At 45.9% G+C, this 12,209-nt stretch overlaps 1 protein-coding gene across 6 annotated transcripts in view; it reads right to left on the bottom strand.

Moving 5' to 3' along the window:
* enah (ENAH actin regulator) overlaps positions 1-12,209 on the bottom strand; it is a 101,563-nt gene that overhangs the window by 14,282 nt on the left and 75,072 nt on the right. For all 6 annotated transcript variants that reach the window (XR_004213912.1, XM_031878096.1, XM_031878095.1 and 3 more), the window contains exon 5: positions 3,649-3,983. Coding sequence is in view for 5 of the 6 variants with exons in the window: in XM_031878096.1 (XP_031733956.1) it covers positions 3,649-3,983 (335 nt within the window). In the remaining variant the exon portion in view is untranslated. The remainder of the gene's footprint in view (positions 1-3,648; positions 3,984-12,209) is intronic.

The raw sequence follows: 12,209 nt of genomic DNA, 5'->3' as shown, positions 1-12,209 counted from the left end.
ATTTAAACATGACATTTTAGAAAACAAAAATGGTGCTAATGTAAGTTATCAACTAGGGAAGGTTTAATGCTGATGTCTATTAATTTAAATGTTTACACTGTTGACCTGTCGTCGAGGTGCAGCTGATCCGTGTCTTTTCATTTGCACTGAACGTCCTCTTTGTCTCATCTTGTACTGTGGCCAGTGTTGTTGGTGCTGGTTACCAGGGTCAGGTTCTCATGAGTCATCAAGTGATGAATTATTAAAGCTCTGTTTGGTTATGTTGACAGCCTCTTTGTTAGGTTGTTTTATAATCATGCTACACCCATCTCTCTACTTCACAGGTATTAATGGTATTTAATAACTTTATATTCTTCTTTATGGGGTTTTTAGGGTCAGTGGGAAGAAGCTGATGCGATGATTTTGTCCTAAGTCCCTCCTCTCTTTCATTATGTGTCTATCCCAGCTGAGCCCAGCCCTCTCACTAATGAACTAATTACCTTGATTGTGACTAGCGCTTAGCGTAGCCTGGGAGGTATTGTATGGAGCTGCCATATGTTGTGTGTGTGTGTGCGGGGATGGTGTTAAGTTGTAACTGCTCCGTTCATCTTCTGCTCCACTTCCCCTTCCGAGTGATGTCATTCTACACTTTTCTGCAGTCCTTATTCCCGTGACCACATTATACGTATTACTGCATTGGATTAGAACCAAACCATAACACTGACCTAATATTCATTTATTTCTGCACAAACCGTGAGGAATCAGGGTTCCAAACCCATTTGGTTCTGGACCTTTTTATGAAGAAAGGGTGTTTTCAAGGGTTCTTTGTATGATTGAGGGTTACTGTTACTGAGGCTTTGTGTGGTACTTTCAATCATCACAGATGCATGCTTAATCAGACATAACACACAAACCGTCTCTCTCACTTTTACAACACACACACACACAGTAGGAACAGAAGCAGAATTCCCATGAACACCTAACCAGCAGTCACAAGACAGATAACCTGATGGATTTGTAAGACCGCTTGGCTCTCCTCCTCCTCCCACTCCTCTGTGTGACTTCTGTTTCTCCCAGCTGAGCGGAGCAGTCTGACAGCTCATGCTGCATTTACCATTTATTCTCTCTAACTGGAGTCAATGCTCATTCCAGCTTCCACTCCACTGCACACCATTTCTCCCTTACATCTCTTTTTCATGAACCCAGAATTGCCTCTTCATGCTTTACTTCTTCTTATGACCTTTTCCATACTTCTTCATCATTAAATCTCTCTCTCTCTCTCTCTCTCTCTCTCTCTCTCTCTCTCTCTCTCTGTCTGTGTGCTTGTGCTGCTAGCTACCTTCATTGAAAAGAGTTGACAACACTGGACTGAATTACTAATCCATCACTTAAATTCTGAAAAGGAATATGCAGGTAAACTATGTGCACACGGTGAAGCCTTAGATACACACTACTGTGTGTGTGTGTGTGTGTAACACTGAGTAAAGCCGATGTCAAACTGATAAACTCGCCTTTAGTTGAGCGACGTGTCCAGCAGGTCTCCTGTCCCTTCTCACTAACCGTGAACATATTCACTATGCGGAGCCTTACGCTAACAATGCTAAATTGCAAGAACTTCAAAATAAAGTTCAGAATAAGAGTGATCTTGTCAACACAACTGCTGTAAGGTCATAAAAGTGAATCTGTCGATTCCCTGAACTGATCGAGGACGCAGCCACAGAGCGCAGCTATCACAGTTACTGAGACACTTCAAACCAGACGATAGCAGCGAACACTTCACTCACTGACATCAGTGTTACTGTGTCACTCCTTTAAAAGACACACACACAAGCAGTGTAACTAAAGTGTTAAACGTTAGATCGAAAGCTCACATCAAACCCAACAGACTCATAGGTTCAAACAGAGCGTGTGTGTTTTTGTTTGATTTATTTTGTATTGGTTTATTTGGTAGGGACGGTGCACATTAATAAAACATTGTGTGTGTGGGTGGGTGCGTTTGTTCTCTATGTATGTAATTGTGTATGACATGTGAAATAACTCCTCCCTCTTATCCTGGGCCATTTTCACACACACACACACACACACACACGCGCGCACGCACGCACACGCACCCACCCACCCCCACACACACACACACCCTTGGGGGTCTCACCAGCATTCTCCCTGATGGTGTATTTTTAGCCTCTGAGTAACATCACTGAACTGCGTCTGCCTGTGTATGCATGCGTGTGCTAACGGGCCGAGCGTTGCACACTGAAGCATGCCTCCTTGAAACTAGCTCATTTCCCCTTTTCTATCACATGACCAAAAAGCCCCTGATCCATTACAGCTCCACTTTATAGCCGGCGTGTGTTCCACCTGTGGCTCCGCCTCCTCTCTGCTGCTGGACTGTAGGCGTACATTGGACTGGAAATGTTTTACACAGCTTTTTGTTAAGTCCACTGGGAGGAGGACAATTGTTCATAAACTGGAGATTTTTAGGACGGACTTGCAATCGTAGTTGCCCGTTCCCATTTCACATAGCATTAGCATCTTCATTAGACTTTTTTGGACGTGTGTGAAGTGTTAGAAGTTATGTGTGCGTTTGTGTAACTGGTGTAAGGCCTGGCGGCGGTGTTTGTTCATGCCCCCCCCCCCCCCCCCTCTGCCCCAGTGTCTTAGCAATCTGTTCATAGCGCCTGTGGGCACTGTAGCTTAGCGCTAACACAGGAAGCTAACAATTCTAGCACTGACTAGGAAATGCAAAATAGACAGAGAGCTGCTATCCACCTCCGAATGCGTCGAGTCCTACTGCCAGAGGACTTTGTGCACTGCTCTCTTTATAGCACATTCAAAAGTTTCACTTCCTTATGTGAGATGAAACAATTACAGCTTCAGTGTTGACAGCCATGCTAGCGTCACTGAACAAACGCATCCTGAATATGGCACTGAGCAAGTAGCGACAAGCGGTGATTGGCTACCACTAGAATGGTTTGACAAAGCAAACCAAATCTACCCTCTAAGGGACAATAAAGATGAACTGAAAGGAAGGACTAAACTAAAACCAAGGACTATTAAGAAGGCAACCCAACATGCATGTTAAAGTTCAACTCACTGTGTCCCAACTCCATACTACGTTCTATACACAACAGCTTTTGGGTTTGTAGTGTGTTCACTGTTCACACTGGAGAGGCAGAATGGATCCTGCGTCCTGAAAATCCTTTGATTTTTGAGTGTGTTGATGATGCACACTATTCTCCCACAATGCAATGCACAAAGGGAATGGAAAAGCTGCATCCTTCGAAAAAAAACCTGTTAATTGGAGAAATTGAATCAGTCGTCTCAGGTTGAAGTTTGACTGACAAGAGTGTGTTTTATCATTTGAATGCTAACCGCTAACAGTATACTAAGACTGACACATGCTAATTCATGTAACTAATTTATAGTAGAGTGTGTAATGTACACAGTTGGGATGCAGTATGGAATTGGGACACACTGCTCATGCACGTTGAGCATCACAGAGTCTACATTTCCAACGCTCCTCTGAAGACAACCTGTTTTGATGTAAGGTTCAGCAGCAAAAAGAATGTTATACATCACATAATATAAATCTGAAAGAAATGCACACACATTATTGGCCTTGGAAAACTCAACGAGTGTATGAGCAGGAAACCAAAGGGCATCACTCACCGGCGTTGGAGATGCGTCTTCCTCTCTCCCAGTCCTGCTGCTCTCTGTCCAACTGCTCCTGCTGCTCCCTCTCTGCCTTCTCCCTCTCCATCAGCTCACGCTCGCTGCGCTCCTGCTGCTCCAGGCGCTCCCGCTCCGCCTGCGCCTCCCGCTCTGCCTGTGCCTCCCTCTCCAGACGCTCCCGTTCCTGGTGCTCGCGCTCCTGTCGCTCCAGCGTCTCGCGCTCCAGGCGCTCGCGCTCTTGACGCTCCCTCTCCTGATGCTCCCTCTCCTGATGCTCCCTCTCCTGATGCTCCCGTTCCAGCTCCTTCTGCCTCTGCAGCTCCTGGAGCTGCCTGGGGGAGGAGAGGAGAGGTAACAAGAGGAGAGAGGAGAGAGGAGAGGAAACAAGAGGGGAGAGGAAAGGAAACAAGAGGGGAGAGGAAAGGAAACAAGAGGGGAGAGGAAGGGAAACAAGGGGGGAGAAGAGAGAGGAAACAAGAGTGGAGAGGAAAGGAAACAAGAGGGGAGAGGAGAGGAACAAGAGGGGAGAAGACAGGAACAAGAGGGGAGAGGAGAGAGGAGAGAGGAAACAAGAGGAGAGAGGAGAGGAAACAAGAGGAGAGAGGAAAGGAAACAAGAGGGGAGAGGAAAGGAAACAAGGGGGGAGAGGAAAGGAAACAAGGGGGGAGAGGAAAGGAAACAAGGGGGGAGAAGAGAGAGGAAACAAGAGGGGAGAGGAAAGGAAACAAGAGGGGAGAAGACAGGAACAAGAGGGGAGAAGACAGGAACAAGAGGGGAGAGGAGAGAGGAAACAAGAGGGGAGAGGCAAGGAAACAAGAGGGGAGAAGACAGGAACAAGAGGGGAGAAGGCAGGAACAAGAGGGGAGAGGAGAGAGGAAACAAGAGGGGAGAGGCAAGGAAACAGGAGGAGAAGAGAAGAGTGGGAAGAAACAGGGGAGGAGAGGAAATAAAAGGAGAAATGAGAGAAAAGACGAGAGAAGAGGAAACAGTAGAAGAGAGACGAGAAAACAGTAGAGAGGAGAGGAAACAGGAGAGGAGAGGAAACAGTAGAAGAGAGGCGAGAAAACAGTAGAGAGGAGAGGAAACAGTAGAGAGGAGAGGAAACAGGAGAAGAGAGGCGAGAAAACAGTAGAGAGGAGAGGAAACAGTAGAAGAGAGCAGGGGAAACAGTAGAAGAGAGCAGAGGAAGCAGGAGAGGAGAGGAAACAGTAGAAGAGAGACGAGAAAACAGTAGAGAGGAGATGAAGGAAGAGGAAAGGAAACAGGAGAAGAGGAAAGGAAACAGGAGAGGAGAATAGACATTAATGCAACATTCACATGTTAACTGTTTCTATTATCTATTCTGAAATTCCTCAGCATCACTCATCTTAGTCCAGAGTCATCGCTTTTACAACCACCATTGCTTATAAGAAGACGCAGTGAAAGAAGAAAGAGGGCTAGATGAGGACAAAAATATTTCAGTAAAGATGAGCAGAGCGAGTAAAGAGGAGCAAATTAGGAACTGTCTTGACCCCCCCCAGCAATTACCGCTGTCATTATATAAGTTCAAGCTATTTTGGGCACATTGAAACACAGAGTGAGGACAGCCATGTGGCCTAAAGCCTCCCTGGGCTGCACACTGCTGCAGAGAGACAACAGTGTGTCTGACACAAAGTGAAATACAAACCACCACACCCTTTTTATTTCAGTTTTATTTTATGTTAATAATCTTGAAGTATAGCGTGTTCAGAGAGCTTTTTTTTTTTAAAATGGAAGCTGTGGCTGCAGACCCGGGTTGGACCACTAGGGGTCAGCAGAAGGCAGCGGTAGAAGGGCCGGTGAGCGGGGCATGTGAGCAGTGTGCGTTCCCCGTGTGTGGGTATGCATGCCATGTGAAAATGACAAAGTGTGACAGAGAGAGGCAGCCATTTCTGAGATTTGATGAAAGAACTGTAACGATCATCATTGGAGAAACTGTCAAATAAGAACAAGGCATGAATAAGGATCTGCTAACAGAGGTCATAGAGACTATTCCACGGAGAGATGTCAGGAAGGCCGAATGAAGACGTGAGTAGGCCTACAGACGTCTGCATTTCCTTAATTAAGAATTCTAATGAAACAGCAGAATAGTACGAGACACCAAAAACAGCATACATACAGGATGAGTGTTAAAAAAAAAAAGATTAACTTCCTCATCAATTGCACTGGCTGTAAATGACGGACTGTTATGTTCATGAATGACTCGCGCAGGGAGAGAAATGGTGGGAACTGGAGGTACATGCCAACATGCACTTTCCCTCTCTGACACACACACACACACACACACACACACACACACAAACACACCAGGTTCTCTGCGCTCACCCGTCCTGCAGACAGCTGACTGACAGCTAAAAGTCAATCATCAGCATAAACGTTGCTTAACGTAAACATTCCCTCTCCCCTTCGGTCTGCGTTGATGACACACACACACACACACACACACACACACACACACACACACACACACACACAACCCAAACCTCACTACACTAGCGACAGACGCATGTCTCAAGGCAAGTTTGGTGACGTCGTGGTCGTCGCTGCGCTTTGGGACTGGCTCCCACGGGATCGGGCTGTTGAGCAAACTGAGGGAAGCAGGTGGCTTCACTCGCGGAAATAAACCCAGGAGAGCACGACAGATTTAACCCCTACACTTTGGCGTGGTGTTTTTTTGGAGATTGCTGAGAGTTGGCATTAGTCCGGTGCAAATTGGGTCACGGAGAGAGAGTTGGCACACATCGGGCCGGTTTTCCCTGGCAGGGCGTGAAGTCATTTAGTTGCTTATTGATAGGGCTGGGGAATGAACCTCAATACTTTGAATACCGACCAAAAAAAGTTTAAAAAAAAATTCTAAAGTATCATAAGGACGGCGAAACTGGGTCCTGGTTGCTCCCTGTGTAAATCCCAGACACACTAAAGCCACATCAACGCACTTTTAAACAATGCAAAGACCACAACAAACAGCCAACTAGCACATACGTTCTGTGCATGCACGTCAGGAAATGACTCTCCATGCCAGCAGGTGGCGGTAGTCTGTATTTCTCATTCAGAAAGGGAAACCTGAAGGCCAAAGGCTGTGGATGAAACAAAGACAGCCGGTATGGTAATATGGCTACTTCTAATTGAGAACATGTCTGAAAAACAAGTTGCTAACGACACCGCCGTTGTCATAACCCGGAACCCGCCAGCTGGTTTGTTACACAGAACAATCGGAAACTGTTTGGAAAAGGGGCCGACACTTTCAAAATACTACTCGGCAGGTGATTGAGTGAACCATCTGTCAATCAAACCTTTACCGAAGCCAGTTGGGAGAGGAGGGAGAAAAGCCTTCAGTGCCGTTCTTTGCTCTTCTTCCAATGAAGAAATGCTCTCCAGTTCTGAAGGGAACGATGCTATTGCAGCAGCTACGCTAACCTCTCCAGGAGCCGCCATTGTTGCTCAGAACTAACGGTCTCCTCTCCGTGTTGTCGCTCACACACCTAAGCCACGCCCTCTAGCTTCCAGTAGCTCCTCGCAGGACGCTGGTTGGGTCCGTGCTCTGGCTCGCCGGACACAAACGCATCACTTACGAATGCTACGAATTACAAGGTGGGTTTTCGGTGTGATAAGCGATCAAGCGATTCTCACGTGATCATGTGACATCGCGAGAGTCCGGCTGCCGTGGAAGGTAAATGTTGTCGAGGCCTTGGCCTTCAGGTCGTGGAAGAAGGAAGGTAGAAGCGGAGGCAAAGATGAAGGACAAAGCATAATAAACGGGTGAAATCATGGATACTACGGCGACTCAAGGTGCTTTCCTGAACCTGTGTCGAAAGCTGGAGTTAAATGAAAATAAATATAAATCATACCAAGGACGTTGTGTCCTCAAAGCGTCTACATGCCACTGGAAATACCCACTGGAATACAGCAGTGAAAGGATGTCCACCCTGAAAATGTGAGAACTGATTTTATCCGAAGGACTGTGTAAGAAGTGGGTTGCCTGTTTGTGTTTGCTGGGTTGAGGTGCTCATTGACATCGTCCAAAGGACCCTTGTGTCTCCATTGTTAGACTGAATGTTATTATAATATTTAGTAACCTTAACCTTCCTTCAGATAATGATGGTTCAATCTAAATGTATTCAAAAGTCACATCTTTAGAGTAACTTCAGTAAACATGTTGCTTTTTCAGACAAAAAGCGAAGGAGGTTTTCTTCTTTCTACAAAACGTTTCCTTCTGACTCCACACAGTACCAAGATGGCAGCAAACCAAACTCTAGGGTTCCCCTCAGAGGCACAATGGTCTGAGCTGTCATGATTATGTGAAAGATGTCTCATGTCTATGCCAGGATGTCAATAAATGTGAACACAATGAGGTGATAAATGGAGGAAATCTGAACAAAGAAGATGACTTATCTGCAAAAGTCTGTCACCAAATATGTTACGCCATGGCTTTTTACAATAAGGGACAATTTTCACATTCTCTGTGGCCCACTTTGCCCACCGTCACCCAGTGGAAAGGATCTCACCAGTGCATTTAGCTAACGCGCTGTTTGGCTGCACTACGACTGATCAAAGTGAATGTAAGTAGCACGAGCTTAATTCCCTCAAACCCGCGGAGGTTTCGCTGAGACACGGCTAAAGACAGTTTATCCTGACTAATGAGATGCGAGGGAGAGGTGTGAAGACTCTTTATGTCCGCTACACCTGAATCTTTCTTACTAGAGAGCACTGAAGGATGGAAAGACATCACACACACCGTGGCACCATCCTGACCCCAATATACATGGATGGCTGCTCACACTCACACACACACACACACACACACACACACACACACACACACACACACTCTAACCGTCCCAGTTCTCACGGTGCGTCAGTAGGCCATCGATGTAATTGCAGGAACACAGGAGCCAGCTGGATTTACGGGATGGAAGCGTGCCGGGGTCATGTCTCTGAGGAGCCTGCAGTCTCCTGGCTTATAGAAATGAGTCCCTGTGGGATCTGCACCGTAACTAAACCAGAGCATCTCCATGATTAAATACGGCTCGTGATGTGATGGTGGGACAGTAATCAGCCAGAGCAGAGGGGCTTCCACGTTTCTTATATTTTACTGGTGTTGCTCTTTTCTATGTAAAGATGGGCGAAACCGCCAACAGCCGTCAGCCAAATGCTGGCGGGCGGTAGCTGGTACAGCTGGTGCAGTTTGTCTACCAGCTACGTTGGCAGGTAAGCGCCATCTTTTCTGTTTAAAAAAGCCCATGTGTGATTTGTTAAGCAGTGAGGGGAATTGCTCTGCCATAGCGTCTGGTGGATGAAAAAGGGAGTTAACCAACATGCCAAGTGGTTGAAATTTGGCAGTCAAGTAACTCAGGCAGATAAGGCAGATGGATGGATGCCTCGATAAGTCGAAGCTTTTTAAAGTCGTAGTCCACAAACCAATGGGTCGCTATGACTACGTCCACTTCTTATCAAACGGTGTAGGACTGGGACGTTCATACAGGAAACGTGGCCAACCTGTTACCTGTCAGTCAACATCCAGGTGACTGACCCAGGGGGAGTCCAACAAAGAAAACTAAAGGAACCGAGTCAGGGTAATTTGTCCTGTGCGTTGCCTCATTTTTTCTCATCACACCCCGTTGGACAGAGGGTGTTCGTGCGGAATCCATCCTAATTAGAGTGGAGAGGAACCCTCAGCTGTACTGTCGTCTAGTTGCACTGCTGGTTCCTTTGTTGTAGTTAAACGCCTGTGCTGGCGCTGATGAATGTCTTCTAGCTCGGAGGCTTTTCAAAAAGGACGATAAAGGTGTGAATCGGTTGCTTTAAGCTCATGCACGCACGCGCACACACCTCGCCGCGTAATTTATGGATGTCACACACGCACGCAGCATTCCCCTGATCATGAGATCATGACACTCCTAAACAATGTGCACACACGCTTAGAATACGCTGTCTGGAGAGAGGTGTGTGTGTGTGTGTTGGGGGGGGGGTGGGAGAGTGTAAAACTTGGAGTGAAACTAAAGCTGATTAAACTTCTTTTTTAATTATTTTTTACAGCATCAATGTGTGAATTCCTGCTGCAGTATGTCAGAGTGTAAACAGGTCTATGATTCACACTTTTGGGAATGAGATTGCTCTGATCAAGACTCAGAAGGTCAAGATTCCTCCAGCAAGAGAAACAAGACGTAAAGCACAAAACACAGTCTGTCAAATCCAAAACACTAACAAATCTATCTTGAACAAAAGTGAATTGTTAATATTACAGAAGAGCTTGTGTCTGAGCTGGAGTTGTTCGGTCTGTGTTGGCAACAGAAAATAATGACAATCATTGCTGAAAAGAAATATGCTGTTCATGTTCTTAAAAAAAATAAAATTCAACTTTGTTACTAGTTGCTAGTAAACATATAAACAATACCAGGGTCAAGGCGCTGTGATTCCGAGGGGGAGAATTACATAAAAAGTAAAAAGAGTCACTGAAAAGTGTACATGAAACAAACCGGACTAACAGGGAAACGGCAAAGGAGTCCATTTTAACCCAACTAAGCCGGTTAGGTGCAACAGCACCCAAGGGTTCCATGAAGAACCCTTTTCATCTAAAGAACCGTTTTTGGAATAAATAGTTCTGCAGGGATTGTTAAAAGCTTGTGACTTAGAACCATGATGGTTGTGGGTTGTGCTGCACCACATCGTCCCCGTGCCTTAAGGACCCTAATGAGGAACCCTGGGTGTGTTCTAGATAAAATGCTTGGAATATTAATGAGTTCTAGATTCAACCTTATACGTAGGTTGTAGATAAATGAATGGATCCTTGTTAGCATCCTTATAGGTGAAAATGATCTGATAGAACCTCCTAAAAGGGTTCTGAGTGGAACCATTATACCATAGGAGTGTTATCTGTAGAACCTCTCAGGGGGTTCTGAGGTAGAAGTGTCATTCTGCTATGGGAACAAGTCAAAGAACCCTGTATGGTTCCAGTTAGAACCTACCTTTGTAAATGTGAGAGTATCTCTTCATATTCTTTGAGGAATATAAATTCCAGAACAGACCATGCCAATATGAAGTAGGGCAATGAGCATTGTGTTACTTCCAGGGGACCTATGCAATGACTCACACATGACCCCCCCCCCCCCCCGTCTGCATATCTCCTGCCTCTGATGGGAGAACCTAAAACGGGTTTCTCTTCCCTCCACGTCCCTCGCTGCCTTGCAGGGAAACGTTACAGGATTGTAAGCTGTGAAAAGCCTTCCTGCACGCTTTAACTGGTGCCTCACTCGCCTCCTGACAAGAGTTGCCAGGGAAACCGTTGCTAAGGGAGCGTGGGCGGCAGCACGGCCCGAATCCCGGCACATAGACATACGTGCACACGCACACATGTTCCTTTTCCCCCTCTTTGCGTCAACTTACAATGACTGAGTTGCAGACGCTCTGAGGCAGAGTCGGAGAGGATTTGGGGCAATATTGGGAACGTCAAATGGCTTAGTGTCAAAATGAAGAGCCAAGAAACATGAAGCAGGAGAGCTGCATAGACAGAATGCAAATAACGCTACAATAGCTTCTGCAGTCAAAGGGTATGAGGATCAAAGGTTTGCAAAGGCCCTCAACACCCTTTCATTCTTACAGTTTAAGCTATGCATTAGCTACCAAAATGAAACCCGAGACATTTATCCAACCAACCATTTGACCGAGAATAGTCCCAATTAACCAAAACAACACTACATTAGATATCAGAAACTAAAGCAGAACAACACTCTACAAGGGAAAAAGCATGTAAAGTGGACTCAAACAAAATGGAAAAGAGGAAATGAAACCACATAGAAAGTGAGAATGTAGTACGGACAGTTTGAAACACACCATCAGCTACAGTCTTGTTGGACAGGTGTCTACGTAGCGGTCCCAGCCTGGAGACATGCTGCCCTGTCAGCCACCATCAACCCAGAACCGGTTAATAGAGACCCACAGCTGTAGCACTTATACAGAGCTGCTCATGGCACACACTGTGCTCTCTTGCTCAACTCCATCCTGATCCTGTCAGTCTGCCTTCAACTTCCAACAACTTTGCATTTATAACATGTTCTCAATGTATTTATTTCGTTTTTTGAAGGAGCCGGTATAAACTGGTCTTTTTTTTCCAAATATTGGTGTATTAGCATATTAATCCTTGAGTTATGGCCAAAAGTGTGTCTGAAATCACAAATCCCAAGATGTTTATTTCACCCTTCTCGCTGCCAGCTGCTATTCATGTTGGTTGATGTAAAGTCCTCAGTTGTACACAGCTTTGTTTTTTTTTCCTTGAGCAAAGAAAAAAATGATGTCACATTTGGGTTTTGCCACTTTGCCACAAGTGACAACTGTGCTAAATCTCCAGGGACACTGAAGTCTGGCGTAAGCGGTCAGCCAGCTGGACTCAGCGGCTTGCCTGATTGGCTCGCAGAACCAGGAAATGGTGTATGAATGGACGGGAGCCCAGATGGACCATATGGACCTACTCTAGTGAGGAGCTGGTCCAAGTGTGCAACACACACACACACACACACACACACACACACACACACACACACACA

Source organism: Anarrhichthys ocellatus, unplaced genomic scaffold (genome assembly GCF_004355925.1).
Source record: "Anarrhichthys ocellatus isolate YVR2014 unplaced genomic scaffold, GSC_Weel_1.0 scaffold161, whole genome shotgun sequence".
Lineage (NCBI taxonomy): Eukaryota > Metazoa > Chordata > Actinopteri > Perciformes > Anarhichadidae > Anarrhichthys > Anarrhichthys ocellatus.
The sequence above is the reverse complement of the archived record's forward strand: the minus strand, read 5'-3'. Positions and strand labels throughout refer to the sequence as shown.